The sequence below is a fragment of the Rhinoraja longicauda genome, chromosome 12, assembly GCF_053455715.1.
Source record: "Rhinoraja longicauda isolate Sanriku21f chromosome 12, sRhiLon1.1, whole genome shotgun sequence".
Taxonomy (NCBI): Eukaryota; Metazoa; Chordata; class Chondrichthyes; order Rajiformes; family Arhynchobatidae; genus Rhinoraja; species Rhinoraja longicauda.
In genome coordinates, this window is record NC_135964.1 from 41,552,452 (window position 1) to 41,569,658 (window position 17,207).

General features: G+C 40.9%; 1 protein-coding gene across 8 annotated transcripts in view; it reads right to left on the minus strand.

Annotated features, from left to right (window-relative positions):
* Positions 1–17,207, minus strand: part of synj1 (synaptojanin 1) — a 72,082-nt gene that overhangs the window by 23,223 nt on the left and 31,652 nt on the right. For all 8 annotated transcript variants that reach the window (XM_078409614.1, XM_078409618.1, XM_078409617.1 and 5 more), the window contains exons 14-18: positions 16,409–16,600; positions 14,153–14,237; positions 11,559–11,699; positions 9,933–10,125; positions 2,174–2,332 (exon numbers count right to left, since the gene is read on the minus strand). In XM_078409614.1, coding sequence (XP_078265740.1) covers positions 2,174–2,332; positions 9,933–10,125; positions 11,559–11,699; positions 14,153–14,237; positions 16,409–16,600 — 770 coding nt within the window. The remainder of the gene's footprint in view (positions 1–2,173; positions 2,333–9,932; positions 10,126–11,558; positions 11,700–14,152; positions 14,238–16,408; positions 16,601–17,207) is intronic.

The window sequence follows — 17,207 nt, forward strand, 5'->3', positions numbered from 1 at the left end:
GGAGGGAAATGGGATGTTGACCATCCCCACGTGTACTTGCAAAAAAGCAGGTGCAACAAAGGTTCAGCAAATTTGATTTCTGAGAAGCAGGTCTCCTGTATGAAGAGAGATTGGGTACATTACACAAACAAAAACTAGACTTTAGAAGAGTGAAAGGGTTTTTCATTATAACATACAAACTTCAGTCAGGTTTGGTGAGACTAGCTGCAGGAGTCTTGAATGAGAAGCTAAAGTCTGTAGTCTCTTTTTTGCTCTGGTTTATTTTCACCCACATGTTTAGACCATAATGGTGTATCCTTATTGTTTTGATGTGTTATGCTTTATTCTTAATTGTTAACTGTATGTTTGTGTTGTCATTTGTGAGCGGAGCACCGAGGCACATTCCTTGTATATGCATACTTGGCCAATAAACATATTCATTCATTCATCCGGCACGGTAGCGTAGCGGTAGAGTTGCTGCTTTACAGCGAATGCAGCGCCGGAGACTCAGGTTCGATCCTGACTATGGGTGCTGTACTGTAAGGAGTTTGTACGTTCTCCCCGTGACCTGCGTGGGTTTTCTCCGAGATCTTCGGTTTCCTCCCACACTCCAAAGACGTACAGGTATGTAGGTTAATTGGCTGGGTAAATGTAAAAATTGTCCCTAGTGGGTGTAGGATAGTGTTAATGTACGGGGATCGCTGGGCGGCACGGACTTGGTGGGCCAAAAAGGCTTGTTTCCGGCTGTATATATATGATATGATATGATATGATAGAGTAAATCATTCAGGACTAGGATGAGGAGAAATTTCCTCACTTTAAGAGGATGATGAAGCCATAGAATTCTCCACCACAGAAGGAGGAGGTCAAGTTGTTGAATATATTAAAGCCAGACATACACACAACAGACAGAGACAGGCAGAAAAAGGCAGCAAAGAATATGGGAAGAGAAAAGCACTATGGTATTCAGATATTGGATAATCTATGATGAGCGTTTGTCGGCACTGGGCCTGTACTCGCTGGAGTTTAGAAGAATGAGGATGGACCTCATTGAAAAATACAGAATAGTGAATGGCTTGGGTAGAGTAGATGTGGAGAAGATGTTTCCACTAGTGGGAGAGTCTAGGAATAGAGGTCATAGGCTCAGAATTAAAGGAAGTTCTTTTAGGAAGGAGATAAATAAATGTTTCTTTAGTCAGAGGGTGGTGAATCTGTGGAATCCTTTGCCACAGAAGGCTGTGGAGGCCGGCAGTGGATAATTTTATGGCAGAGATAGATAGATTCTTGATTAGCACAGGTGTCAGAGATTATGGGGAGAAGGCAGGAGGAATGGGTTTGGGAGGGAAAGATAGATCAGCCACGATTGAATGGCGAAGTCGACTTGATCGGTCGAATGGCCTAATTCTACTCCTATCCCTTATGACCTTATGAGCCATAAATGTGCTGAATGGCAAGGCATGCTCAAAAGCCTAAAATGCCTATATTGCTTTTATCTTTCTACATTACTATGGATGTGACAACGTAGGCCCAGGTCAACACAATGATGACTATGGGTTGTTGTTTGGTGATCAGTAATAAAGCATCACGTTTACTTTATGATATGTGTAGAGGCTTACATCATGAAGAATAGAAACTAAAGATGTATTTATGAAAACCGTTTTAATTGCCAACATCGTAAAAAGTGTTTAAATTAGCCAGGATATCCTGTAAAATGAAACACTAAAATCTAATCACGTGTTTCATTCTTTAATAATTTTTCAAATTAAATTCATGTTTTATTGCCCAGTCACTAATATTTTGTATGCATCTGAAAGGAAAAGAGTATTGCATTGACTTACATTTTCTTTTCATATTCTGCAACAAGTTGTCAACTTCAATTCAGAGTTTAATATTTCACCATAAATTCCAATTTTCAATATAAAAATATACACGTCAAAAATATTATATTTTTCAATTTAGATAACCAATATGGCTTACATGTCATATGATGCAACCTGATAAGGTTATTTCTTGGTGATCTCTGTGAAATCATAGGATAGATCAAGAGCTGCTCTTTCTAATTCCACCTGACCCTCTCCCATAAATACCATGCCAGGATAAAGATTATTTGACTGCAAACATAGCTTGCCTGTGATATGCAACCTCTCCAATATTAATTGATTTAAAATACATTTTTAAGAAAATTCAATCTTACATGTCCAGCATTCTTTTGATTAATAAGTTGATCTCCTGACAGAAGAGAGTCCCAATTCTGTTCTCTTATCAGCTCTTTTACTTCTTCATTCGGAAGATCAATGCGGTAATTGAAATCTCCACACCAAAATATATAATCATGAGAAAATAGTAATCTCCCCTACAGGAAGTGAAGAGAACATGATTTAGAATTAAATTCAAGATTAACTGCAAAACAATACTTATTTTAAAAATCAGGTCTCCAAGCACAGTTAAAACAACAACTTCATTGGCACAAGTGGTAAGTTCACCTCATCCTCCTGAAGTCTCCACCATTACAGAATCCTAGTCACAACCAATTTAATTTGACTTACATAGTATTAAGAAAAAGATGAGCATTCTGAACGCCATAAGCATTGTTTGTCCCAAGACCCAGGTTAAGTGCTGAAGGCTTATGCTCCATAAATAGCCAGCCTCCAAACCAGGCTGTTACAAAACAAACACGAGCACGTATATGACCAAGTGCAAATCTGCACAGCTCTATCTTGTTCACATAAAGTAGTATGTGCAAATTAACTATTTACTTTCCCATACGTCTACTCGCAAAATTATAGTAGACTGCGATTTTAGTGGAAGATGTCACTGGCAAAACAGTGGAAGGTGTCACTGACAATAACTGACAGTGGAAGCTGTACCTGACAATAACTCAAGGGCCTATCCCAGTTACGTGATTTTTAAGGCGACTGCCGGCAACTGTCAAAGTCGTAGCAGATCGGCAATTTTTTTTTTACCCTACGACAATGCCGAGTCAGGTCGACACAAGTTACTTCTTTTGTGAAACTAGCACCTGGCTAAGACATTACACCGTCTTCGGAAACATCGCAAAATTCCCACGCTTACCTGACCGTCAAACTGTCGCCTCCAATCTACCTGTCAAATGTCCTGACAGTAAATAAATTGGTTAAACAAAACTATCTTCTGGCATCTTCAAATGCCTTTTCTTAATTTTAGTATTATGTGCTTCTAAATGCATCTGCCACAAGGGTTTTTCAGTGAACCTCCAGCAGAACCAATGCGTTCCCGTGGGAGACTTGGAATCTGGTTTTAACGTGACGTCCGGGACTTTTCCGAAAGACAGCGAGAACCCGACTGCCAATGCTGTTGTCCCCACTGTCTTTGTATCAGCCTCCCCAGTATCAACGTCTTACTTATCCAGTCTCGCTGAAAATCCCACGGCCACTCTTCCTCCCACTGTTGGGAGATCCGATTCCTTGTAACCTGCTGCAGTCAGGTCGAAGAAAATAGACACTAAAAAGCTGGAGTAACTCAGCGGGACAGGCAGCATCTCTGGAGAGAAGGAATGGGTGACGTTTGGGGTCGAGACCCTTTCTTCAGACTGAGAGTCAGGGGAGAGGGGAAACGAGTGATCCCTGGACGTTGGTAAGGAACAAATGAATGAAAGATTCCCCAGCTTTTTATGTCTATCTTCGGTTTAAATCAGCATCTTAAGGCAGGGTGAATGTACGAAAGTCCCTGACCAGAGACAACTCTCTGCTATCCTAATTACCAATCGTTAAACCACAAAAGAAGCCACTCTGCCGGTGTTTACACTGTCACACCATCACTCGACAATCCCCTGCCGTTACAGTATGGTCGGAGGTTTATCAGGATACTGGAACAGAATCATTTGACCAAATAGTTATTGACTGAAAACAAGTTTATGGAGTTAAGCATTCGATAATAATCACTATTGTTTAAAATCGACCAATTACTGGTGTCACTAAACCGTTCAATTATAACGGAGGAGAGACAGGATCGCGGTCTCCGCCCCCATTCCACAGCTGGCTGTTGCAGCTGCACTTCTGTCAGCTGTCAAAACGGGTTTTGACAGTTCCTGTCGGACCTTATCTTCTCCTGATCCTGGTACCTGTCTCCGGTTGACATTGGTAGTCGACAATGAAATTCAACCGTCCTCAGTACCGGCGACAACCTAACAAACCCGGGGACAGCATGCGACAGCACCCGCAATAAGCTACGATACTTGGCGACAAGCCAGCTGTCGCCGAAATTTTTTGGACAAGTAACTTTTTCAGCGACACGCCGAGATCCGCTACGACTCATTGAAGCCTCCTCACGATCATGCCCGCGACACCCTGGCGAATGTCCGGCGACAGCCTAGTCGCCGGCAGTCTCCTTAAAATCGCCTAACTGGGACAGTCCCTTTAATCACTTGATATTAACAATAACTTGATATCGAGGAACATGAACAAAAGAACCAAATGCCAGAGATGCAAAAGTGACTCCTCTTCACATCAAGTCAGAATGTGATAATGTGTCTTCAAGCAGCCAAAGGAAAATTAAAAATCAAATAGGAGTCAGCCACTGGGTAGAATCTTGTTTAAAAGACAAATAATAAAATTTTAAAAGCCTGGAGACTGTAAATCTGAGGGGGGGGGAAAGGAAAATGCTGGAAGCACTCAGCGGGTAAGGTAGCACCTATGGAAAAAGAAACAGAGCAAACGTGTCAGGTCGAAGACCCTTCATCAAAATTAGGAAAAAGAGACTAGTTGGCTAGGCATAGTGGTGGGGGAGGAACAGATAGAAAGGAATAGCTGTGATAGAGGGAGGCCAGATTTGACATGGGAGTTAAGTTGTAACAGTTCTCTGGTAATGTAGGTTAATGGGGAAAGTTAGAGGGTGATCATACAAACAAAGTATAATGTGTTGCAGCAATCATTTTTATGGAATGTGCCTGGAGGTCAGGTTCTCTGGAATGTCAGAGGTTGAGGGGAGCCTTGATAGATGTATATAATATTATGAAGGACATAGACAGGGTAGACACAGAACCATTTTCCCAGGGTGGAAATGTCCAACCCGAGAGAACATAACTACAAGGCAAGAGCAGGAAAGTTTAATGGAGATGTGCAGGGCAGGTTTGTTTGTTTTTGTTTTACACAGAATAGTGGGGGCCTGGAACACATTGCCTGGGATGGTGGTGGAGGCATACGATAGTGGTATTTAAGAGACTTTTAGATAAACACATGGAAGTGCAGGGAAGAGAGGGATATGGATCACATACAGGCATACGAGATCAATTTAAATTGGCATCATGTTTCGACACAAACATTGTGGGCTGAAGGGCCCATTCCTGTGCTGTACTATTCTATGTATTAAGGGAGAGAGAAAAAAAACTGAGCAACTCCCACAAATAAGTATTTGCTGTTATGGAGGGGAATCGTTAGCCCCATAAGATCCACCTTCAGTTGTTTCATGATCTTCCCTCATAAAGTCAGCATTGGGAATGTTTGGTAATGATTGCAGAATTTTCAGTTCCATTGACTGCTACTCAGGAAATTACGTAACTATACTTGGATAATAGTTAGGCTTGAACTGCGAAGTGGAAACTAATGCTCATGCCACATTGATGCCAAGCAATGACCATCTTCAACAAGTGAGAGTACCCAACTCCTGTGGCATTCCTGGCATTGCCTCTGGCCACAGACTTACTATTAATATTCAAGGGGTTAGAATTAACCAGAAACATAATCCCAGATAAACATTGTGGCCACAACAGCAGATCAGAGTGTAGATATTCTAAAGTAAAAACAAATCCCAACTATCCTGATGCCAAGCTCTACATCTACAAGGCACTCCAAAACCATTCCAGAAACTTAACACCAGAACAAGCAGATGATCTAACTTACTTACCAGTGCAAAATCAAGAGGAAGCACTGCAGAAATGTAATAGCACCTCAGCAATGTGCTATCTCTATCAGTTAAAAAGACAAAGACAGCAGGAGCATGGGAAGAGTTTGGCTAAAATATTCCTTCACAAACTATCCCACTACATATTACAAAAAGCAGGGAAATTGTGGAAACCCTCAGCATGTCAAATAGCATCCGCGAACAGAGAAACAAAGGTAACATTTCTGATCAAAAACCCTTGATCAGAAATGGCAAAGTAAGAAAACTAATTAGGTTTAGGTTGCAGAGATGTGGATGGATAGAACAAAATGTCTCTGAAAAGGGGAAAAAAGAGACTGAAGGGAAAAGGTCAGAGGACACAGCTTCTTTAAAACTGGCATTGCAGGAAGATGTTGCAGTGAATTTAACGGTAACTGGAAATCAACAAGCTGCAGAGAGTGCAGTGGAAATACAAATAGAGCAGAGGGAATCTCCCTTGCAGGGAGAGGTCTGGGTTATTGTGTGATAAGTTATTGCTGAAGCCTTCTGGTTGATTAGTTAATGAGGGAATGTGGAGAAACTGAGAGCATGACAAATGGAAATGCAAAAGTTATAAAACAAGCATCAATCTGATGAAAAATCTTGACCTGAAACTTCAAACACCAACCGTTACTTCTTACACACTTACTCTGCTGAGAATTTGCAGTAGTCCCATTTCAATTTGACATTTCTTGTATCTGCTGTTTTCTGATTTTCAAATAAAACATTACTTTTGCTTAAATGTAAATCCTGAAACACCCTAACAATTATGAGAATATCTTTACCACATTGGCTGCATGTTCAAGGCAGCATAGAAACATAGAAAATAGGTGCAGGAGTAGGCCATTCGGCCCTTCGAGCCTGCACCGCCATTCAATATGATCATGGCTGATCATCCAGCTCAGTAGCCTGTACCTGCCTTCTCTCCATAGCCCCTGATCCCTTTAGCAAAAAGGGCCACATCTAACTCCCTCTTAAATATAGCCAATGAACTGGCCTCAACTACCTTCTGTGGCAGAGAATTCCACAGACTCACCATTCTCTGTGTGAAGAAATGTTTTCTCATCTCAGTCCTAAAAGACTTCCCCCTTATCCTTAAGCTGTGACCCCTGGTTCTGGACTCCCCCAACATCGGGAACAATCTTCCTGCATCTAGCCTCTCCAACCCCTTAAGAATTTTATATGTTTCTATAAGATCCCCCCTCAGTCTTCTAAATTCCAGCGAGTACAAGCCCAGTCTATCCAGTCTTTCCTCATATGAAAGTCCCGCCATCCCAGGGATCAATCTGGTGAACCTGCAGCAGATGATCACCACTTCAAAGCCACATAAGAATGTGTGATATTCACAAGTCTTGCAGTACACAATGACACACATTTCATTTCTTTCCCTTATATGAAAAGGTTTTACTTTCAAAAATTATTTGGTATGTGGTCTTCAATGAGTGGTTCAGCATATATTGTTGATCACTAATTCCCCTGAAGTGGTTTTCATAAAATTCTGTGTTCCCAGTGTTCTGTGTTCTGTGTTCTGTGAAAGTCTTAAGTCATGTTGATTACAAATGTTCTCATATTTTTAAAATTTAATAAACAGCAAGATCATCGCAGTACACCGTTACCATGTACCATAGAAGGAGTCTCAGGAGCCGACAACATAGCTGATTTGTGGAGGCAACATTACTCTGAGCTATTCAATTGTATTAAAAGTGATCCCTACAAAGTGGGCAACATTGCCAACAGTGACAAAGTGGGAATCACAGCCAATAAGGTCTATCAAGCAATCACACAGCTAGCTGATAACAAAGCTAGCGGCTTAGATCAGATCACTGCAGAGCACCTCAAACTTGCAAGCCCGAGGGTTGCTGTCCTTCTTGCAATCTGTTTTACTGGCCTTATGAATCATGGTCTGTTACCGGACTCCATGTTGTCCGTTACTCTGGTGCCTGTCATCAAGGACAAAGCGGGCAAGGTGGGGAGCTTGGATAATTACAGACCGATTGCTCTAGCCAGTGTGTTATCCAAAGTCCTGGAAAGAATTTTATTAGATAGATTATGTTTTTATTTGGGTACTACAGACAACCAGTTTGGCTTCAAGGCTAAGCATGGTACTGATTTATGTATCTATGCCCTGAAGGAAATGGTTGAAATGTATAGAAGGCAGAATTCCTCTGTGTTAATTGGTTTTATTGATGCCTCTAAAGCTTTTGATCGAGTCAACCATCATAAGCTGTTCCAAAAACTGAGTCAAAAAGGAGTGCCTAACAGTATAATTAGGGTCCTGGCATATTGGTACGCCAACCAGAGCATGCAGGTCAAATGGGGTAATGCAGTCTCTGTAACATTTGGTGTTGGTAATGGGGTTCGCCAGGGGGGGGCTACTCTCACCAGCCCTATTTAATGTGTACATGAATGATTTATCTGAACAGCTTAGAGGCTGTAAAACAGGATGTATGATTGGTAACACCCTGGTAAACCATCTTATGTATGCCGATGATCTGGCGTTTTTTTCTCCTAGCAGTGCTGGGTTTCAGCAGATGTTGAATATATGCTCTGAGTATGGTGTCCAATTTGACGTGAAATACAATGCTAAAAAGAGCGTTGTCATGATTTGTAAAGTAAAAGGGGACAAAGACCTAGTCTTCCCATCATTTTACCTGTCAGGGCAGGTTCTATCTGTCTGCTGTAAAGCTAAGTATCTGGGACATGTCATCACAGATCAAATGTCTGATGATGAGGACATGTATAGACAGCGCCGCATGTTGTATGCACAAGCTAACATGTTGGTTAGGAAATTCCAATGGTGCTCAGGAAATGTCAAGATAAACCTGTTTAGAGCGTACTGTACTCCTCTTTACACTGCTCCTTTGTGGATAAAGTTTAATAAGTCAAGCATCTATAAACTTAAGGTTGCCTATAATGACTGCATGCGCATATTGCTTAGAAAGCCAAGGTGGTGCAGTGCAAGTGAACTGTTTTGTAGTGCAGGAGTCAATACGTTTCATGCCCTGTTGAGGAATCTCATGTTTAAATTTATATGCCGATTGAATGGTTCTCAGAATTCCATCATTGTGCTGCTGGTAAATCCTGGTTTCAGTGCCGTGAGATACCTGTCACCTATGTGGAAACATTGGTATTGTTGCCTTTTCTAATTTAATTTAATTTTATATGTATATACTGTGTACCGTATGTGTATTCTAATGGACCATGCTTAATAAATGTAATAATAATAATTATAATTTCAGGTCCACCACAAATTTTCCAGCACCCTTGGTTCCAGAGTCTTTCTGGATTATCCGTTTTGCCAGACCAGCAACGATCAAGGCCTCTGGTAGAAGTCCAACGGTGCTGGAATGGTCGGTCCAGGCTGTCGGGGAGCCAAGAAACCGGCCCGCAAAGCCGGCCTTGGATATCCGCTATGGGAACGGTCCTGCCGGCTACAGCCGGGCGTGAGGTCCAGAGCCCCTGCCGTGGGGGCAAATGCCACCCGCCGATTGGTTGCGGAAGTCAGCCATTGGAATGGATCTGCTGGCTCCGACCGGGCAAGAGTGCCACAGTCCCGGCTGCAGGGGGCAAAGTCGACTCCGCTGATTGACGCAGAAGTCCCAATGAGGTAGAGATTGGCTGCCTCACCCGGCCAAAGCACCACATTTTCAGGGGGAAGGGGGGACTACCTGTGTGCTCTCATAATTTTGTACAAATTAAAGGAGGTGCCCAACCACGTGGCCGGAACATCAGTGGTGGAACTGTGTCTAAATATAGGTAGTATATATTCCTCACTTGACATCACAAAATAAAGATGATTTTATTTTATCACATAATCGTTCATGGAAACTTGTTATGCATAATTAGCTACTATGTTTTGTACAATGGTTACAACAAAAGTTTTTAAAGGTGCTTTGGGACTTCATTTCAGTTGCGAGATGCCCATATATTTTTAGACTCTAATGTTTAACGCATTATGCAAATTTGCAAAGCAAAATATTTCCAGGAACTAACACTAGCTTTACAATGTACATTATTGTTGAAAACATTTGCATTTAACTAAATAATGCTGATCATACCATTGGAAAGCTCAGTTTGCGAGCTATTTCAGTGTAATCCTCATTCCTTTCCTTGACTTGCGACTGTCCTGCAGCAAAATGGGCACAAAGGAAGCAAAGGCTGGTGGTATAGAACAGCATGTGGACAGCAACTGCCCCCTTGTTACCAGTTGCTCCTCCCATTCCAGTTTTTACAGTGTCAACTGCTACGTCCCTGAAACAAAATGGCATTACGCTTATTAGAAAACCATGACTGCTTACTCCAACCACATTTACTTGAACAAAATAGTAATGTGAAGGATGTTTCCTAATCTTTAATATTTTAACATTATCAGTGTGTACGATTGTCCAGCTAAACAATCTCTGGCAAGATATTTACTTTTGATAATTGCTCTATGCTCTATAAAATTGTTCTATATTCTATGCTCAAAGTGATGGATAATCATTGTGGAGAACAAAATGACTTTCCTTTGTTAGCCTTTGTCACAATCTTAAGGTATAGCACTATTTTTTAAAGAGGGTAAAGTTCTACCTATTCTGGCATAACAACGTGCTTTAATCCTAACCTTTGGGCGTCCTTTACTGGACAATATTTATTTTCTATATTAACCTTCAATTGTCTACATAACCTAAATATTTCAATTTAAAGCCAAATTTTTTGCTACTTTAACAATAGTTTCATGCCTGAGAGCGAGATTAAACTCTTGCAAACTCTGTTCATATTGTTTTAAAATCCATCTCTGATCCTAATTCTATAAATGAAAGACCAGTGTCCAACCCAAAGCATTAGCAAGTTTAAAATATATATATTTATTTGTGATCAAAAAGGTTTAGATAAAAGGACATAACATTTGTGAATTTAATTATTCTCAAAGACAGTCCAAAAGTCACAAACAGGTAATCCAATCAAAGACAACAATCTATCAAACATTGAACTGTGTGAAAAATACAAAGAGAATAAGATGAAGTATATGTGGCAATGGATTGACTAAATACAAATTACTCTATTTCAGTGCAAACATTAAAAGTATACATAACCTGTGATACTCAAATACAGACAGTGCTGGTAGGCAGAGGTCCAACATGTTGGAAAGAAGATGCAGTGGGTAAAGCAGTGAGGGAGCAGAAAGGAGGCATCAAATAATGGACCAGGAAAGCGGCATCAAAGGGGCAGTGAGATGAACAGCAAAACGTGACCAAGGTCATCAGCATTTCATTATGCACCGTCAATATCAATCACTTTTCTCACATGTGGTTCTCAAAAGTAATCCATGCAAATCATACCATGCATGGGTACATCAGGTTGTGCAAAAGACAAAGTAAAGAGAGTGCAGAATACAGCGTGACAGCTACAGAGATAGTTTAGATGAATTTATACTTAAGACCTGTATATTTTTTATGGAGACTCACATCTTCAAACAAATGACATTAGAAACGACCATTATAGGTGAGCTAGGTTTCATCACCCAAATTTGGTAGAAGCCTGGTGAAGAGATGACTCAATAAAGGTTTCAAGCATTTAGATTTTTTAAATGTCCTCGCCCAAATTACACTATCAGATCATTTTGGTGTACAATTTTTATTGCAATTAACAGAAAACACAGCAAAAAGCATATTTTTAAAAATCAAATAATACAAAAAACCTACCTGATAAATGCAGCATGTTGTGGTCGGACAAAAATAAAGAGGCAAACACCCACGAGTTGCTCAGAAGCTAAAAGTACATATTTGCAGTCCCTCGAGATACTCTTCTGAATCTCAGCTGCCCATAATTTCTGATTAGTGGTGCTGTCAAAGAGTTGTAAGCAATGAGATATTTTATGCACAAATGTAATTGAAATGTTATGTCTTCACCATGAAGGAGAACTTGGGAGACGGAAGGCAGCTAATTGATAAATAGTATAACTGAACTTCTGGAAAAAATGTCAGCAACCTGAAATGTTAACTGTGTTTATACTCCATAGACGCTACCTAATCCTTTGAGTATTTCTGGCATCTTTCATTTTAATCTCAGTAGTATTAGATTGGTTTGGAAGTGCTAAAGGAAAAAGGACAGTGGAAAGGGATGGGAGAGACTGAGTGGGCAGAGTGATGGCCAACAACAAGAAACAGCAGCAGGTGGGAGGGGACAGAGCTCACGGTGCCCGAGTGCATCCTCTCGGTGGCAGCAGCCCGAAGATAGCGCTGTCCTGAAGGCTACCACATGAGCCACAACAACAGACGGTACTTAAGGAGGTGGCTCTAGAAATCGTGGACGCATTGGTGATCATCTTCCAATATTCTATAGATTCAGGATCAGTTCCTGTGAATTGGAGGGTAGCTAATGTTATCCCACTTTTTAAGAAAGGAGGGAGAGTGAAAACAGGGAATTATAGACCAGTTAGCCTGACATTGGTGGTGGGGAAGATGCTGGAGTCGATTATAAAAGGTGAAATAGTGGCACATTTGGATAACAGTAACAGGATCGTTCCGAGTCAGCATGGATTTACGAAGGGGAAATCATGCTTGACTAATCTTCTGGAATTTTTTGAGGATGTAACTAGGAAAATGGACAAGGGAGAGCCAGTGGATGTGGTGTACCTGGACTTTCAGAAAGCCTTTGATAAGGTTCCACATCGGAGACCAGTGGGCAAAATTAAAGCACATGGTATTGGGGGTAGAGTACTGACATGGATAGAAAATTGGTTGGCAGACAGGAAACAAAGAGCAGGGATTAATGGGTCCCTTTCAGAATGGCAGACAGTGGCTAGTGGGGTACCGCAAGGCTCGGTGCTGGGACCACAGCTATTTACAATGAATGATTTAGCTAAAAGGATTAAAAGTAACATTAGCAAATTTGCAGATGACACAAAGCTGGGTGGCAGTGTGAACTATGAGGGGATGCTATGAGGATCCAGGGTGACTTGGACAGGTTGGGTGAGTGGGTAGATGCCTGGCAGATGCAGTTTAATGTGGATAAATGTGAGGTGGCAAGAACAGGAAGGCAGATTATTATCTGAATGGTGTCAAGTTAGGAAAAGGGGAAGTACAACGAGATCTGTACCCTTGTTCATCAGTCACTGAAAGCAAGCATGTAGGTAGAGCAGGCAGTGAAGGAAACTAATGGCATGCTGGTTGGCCTTCATAACAAGAGGAGTTGAGTATAGGAGCAAAGAGGTAGTTCTGCAGTTGTACGGGGCCCTAGTGAGACCACAACTGGAGTATTGTGTGCAGTTTTGGTCTCCAAATATGAGGAAGGACATTCTTGCTATTGAGAGAGTGCAGCATATGTTCACGAGGTTAATTCCCAGGATGGCGGGACTGTCATAGGTTGAAAGACTGGATCGACTGCGCTTGTATACACTGGAATTTAGAAGGATGAGAGGGGATCTTATTGAAACATACAAGATATTATAAAGGGATTGGACACGCTAGAGGCAGGAAACATGTTCTCGATGTTGGAGGAGTCCAGAATAAAAGGTGGGCCATTTAGAACGGAGATGAGGAAACACACTTTTTCACCCAGAGAGTTGTGAATCTGTGGAATTGTCTGACTCAGTAGGCAGTGGAGGCCGATTCTCTGGATGCTTTCAAGAGAGAGTTAGATAGGGCTCTTAAAGATAGCGAAGTCAAGAGATATGGGGAGAAGGCAGGAACGGGGTACTGATTGTGGATGATCAGCCATGATCAGTGAATGGCGGTGCTGGCTCAAAGGGCTGAATGGCCTACTCCAGCACATCTTGTCTATTATCTATAACAACAGCACCATGTGAAGGTGAAAAAAAGGGCTCGCTGGTGCACCTTGTGAGTTGAGAGGTGGCGCCGGAAGACGGGACTTTAAGCAGCCGGGGCTCTAAATAGCCGAGGTGGGACTGCAAACCAGGGGTGACATCTGCAGGTCGGTATACTATATCCGAAATCCGTTAATAAGGGGTCCATTAAAATAAGGGTTTACTGTATTGAAGTATGACGTTGATAACATACAGAATCAAATGATTTTGGATTGTTATACTTCAGGACAAATAAAATTGTTGCTGTTACAGTTAACATTATTCAACTCAAAAAATCAATTACATTAAACTGGTTTCCTTTTCAAATAAGCCATCACAAATAATTCAGTAACAAAATTCAAATCATGATTTACATCTGTGTTTAACCATATCACACAAGAAGGACACTAGCAGGTAAAGTGAAATCACTTTACTTCCTCATTTCATTTGCAACAAAATTTGGAATGACAAATTCAAAGTATTATTACCTACCTTGCACTTACAATATTTCCTGCATTCAGCTCAACCATTTCTTCAAATCCAACTGCAAATATGTCTACAGGTCTGCTCCCCTTATCTGAAATTAAAAGAAATGAAAAAAGATTCTTTAATCTTCAATGAGTTTGACAATTTAACACAAAGGAAATGAAAAAAAGATGCCAAGCCAAGGATAATTCTGGAGAGACCATTGGCTTGGTGGAACATACATGTTCTGAGAAAGACCACAAAATCATAATAAGGTCTTGGACAAAAATGTAGGTGGTGATTAGCTTGCAGCTGACATGAGAATTGGCAGAGCACGAAATGTTGCCACAGGATACAGATCAGTTAGAAATATGGATAGAGTTGGCAGATGGCACGTAATCCAGACAAATGCAACGTGCCAAATCTAAAAGGAAAATATTTAATAAATGGCAGGACCCTGTGTAGTATTGATGTTTAGTGGGATCTTGTGGTGCAAGCCCACAGCTCGCCGAAAGTCGCAACACCAATAGATAGGACTGTCAAGAAGGTGTAATAACGCCTTTTTTACTTGCCTTTATCGGTTGGGGCAGCAACTGTAAAAATTAGCAATGCATACTGCAGCTGTATGAAGCTAGAGTATTTTGCATTTATGGTTGCTGCACATTACAGGAAGAATGTGGAGACTTTGGAGAGGGTGCAAAAGTGCTTCTCCATGGTGTTGCCTATATTAGAGTATTGGCTATAAGAGGAGGCTGGACAATCTTGGATTGTTTTCTCTGGCGCGTTCGAAGCCGAGGGAAGAAACGATCCAAATTTATAAAATTATGAGAGGCATGGATACGGCTTTCTCCCCCAAAGTAGAAAAGTCAAATACTTGAAGGCATAGATTTAAAGTGAGAGGGAGAATGTTTAAAGTAAGTTTTATGAAGTAACATTTTTTTAAACCCAGATAGTGGTAGGGGCCTGGAATACACTGCGAGGATATAGTGGAAGCAGATACGATAGTAACATTTAAGAGGCATTTAAGCAGGCCCATGAACGTGCAGAAGATGGAGGGATATAGATCATATGTAGGCAGATGAGATTAGTTTAAACTGGCATCATGGTTAGCAGAGACATTATGGGATGAAGGGCCTGTTCCAATGCTGTACTGATCTATGTTCTATATTCTAATTAGTAAGTTAGTTAGTTAGTTAGTTAGTTAGTTACCCCCTCGCATCTACTCCACCATTAAACAAGATTGCGGTTGGTCTCCTATTTCAAACTACATGTTGTTGCCCACATAATTACAGTGTTATAGCTATAGGGAAAATACAGATTAAAAAGTGTGCAAACTTTAGATTTTGGGAGATTCGTTCAATAGTCTAAAAATGGCAGGTAAAAATCTGTTCCTGAATCTGGTGCGATGTGCTCTCAAGCTTTTGTATATTCTGCTTGACAAGACAGGGATAGAGGGAATAACCAGGGTGTAAGTTGGCTGGGGTGTGGGGTTTGGTGTGGGAAAAGGCTGGTTTGTGTGATGGATTAAGCTACATCCACAACTTTATGCAATTTCTCACGACCTTGGACAGACAGTTGCCAAATCAAGTTATGATGCACCCTGAAAGGATACTTTCTACAGTGCATCTGTAGAAATTGGGAAGGGTTCTTGGAGACATGCTGAATTTCCTGTCTTCTGAGAAAGTAGAAGCATTAGTGTGCTATCTTGGCTGCATCTTCAATATGGTTGGATCACGATAAATTCTTGGTGATATTTATGCCTAGTAACTTGAACCTCTCAACCATTTCCACTTCAGCACCATTGATGCTGGAGTGAATACCCCATCCTGTTTTGTGAAATGTAGGACTAGCTCCTTCGTCTTGCTAAAATTGACAGAGAGATTGTTGTCTTGTCACCATGTCACTAAGTTCTCTATCTTTTCAATATTCAGAGAAGGTTTACTAAGCTAAAACTTGGAATGGGTGGATTGAATAACGAGGAACGATTGGACAGGTTGGGCTTGACCGTTGAAGAGCAAGAGGGGACTTAATTGAAATATACAAGACTGAGGAGACTTTACAGAGCAAATGTGAAGAGGATGGTTCATCTTCTGAGAGAATCTTGAATCACTGTTTAAAAGTAAGAAGTCATCCATTTAAGACTATGATGCAATTTTGTATTTTTTAAGGTGGTCAAGTACTTAAGGAGGCTACATGACAATAAACTAAACTAAACTAAAACTAAACACACGCTATAAAACACAATACTGAGTGTAGCTGAAGCTACTAAATGCAAGGTTTTACCTTGTAACTCCTGGACATTAGTTTTTTTCTGTGCATCCAATAGCCAGTCATTTAGTGTTTGATTCTTAAAAGCGATGCTGCGAAATTGCTTTCCACCATTCACATTCCAGGTTCCAACACAGACTCTGATGCGTTTTGGTTTGGTATACTTATGATAGTTTTCACACATACCATGTAAAACTTGAGTGGAAGCTGTAAAGTTAGAATACAATTTTTTTTCTGAACCATGCAATTACAAATAGTTGTCCAGCTTCAAATCCTGGTTTAGGATAGATTATCTATTTTATTAGAATATAATTTATCTTTTGAGGAAGTATCAAGAAATATAATAAAGTAAACTTAAACTGGCCTCAGATTTGTGAGGGTCACTCTTTTTGGCTTCACATTTTAAATCAGACAAGAGGAACAAAGGATATAAACTACACATAATTAAATGCCCAAATTTAAATTCAATGGAGACACACGATTCACTACTGAGATACTCCAACACGTTGTGTTTTACTCAAATTTCTAGCTTCCGCAGTTACTTCTTTATCTGACAGCCTATTGTCTCCTTTTCAACTCTAGCCTTTGTCCACCCATCTGCCAATCAATTCCCCCCTCTCCCTCACCTGTATCCATCTATGTCTTGCCGGGCTTAATGACACCTCCACCTCCTTCCGTCCCTCCCAACTCCAAATCAGTCTGAAGATTCTCCAACCCCCTACGTTGCCTATCCATGTCCTCCAGAGATGCTCCCTGACCAGCTGAGTTACTCCAGCACTATGTATTTTACTTAATTTAAATTCAATGTCTTGAT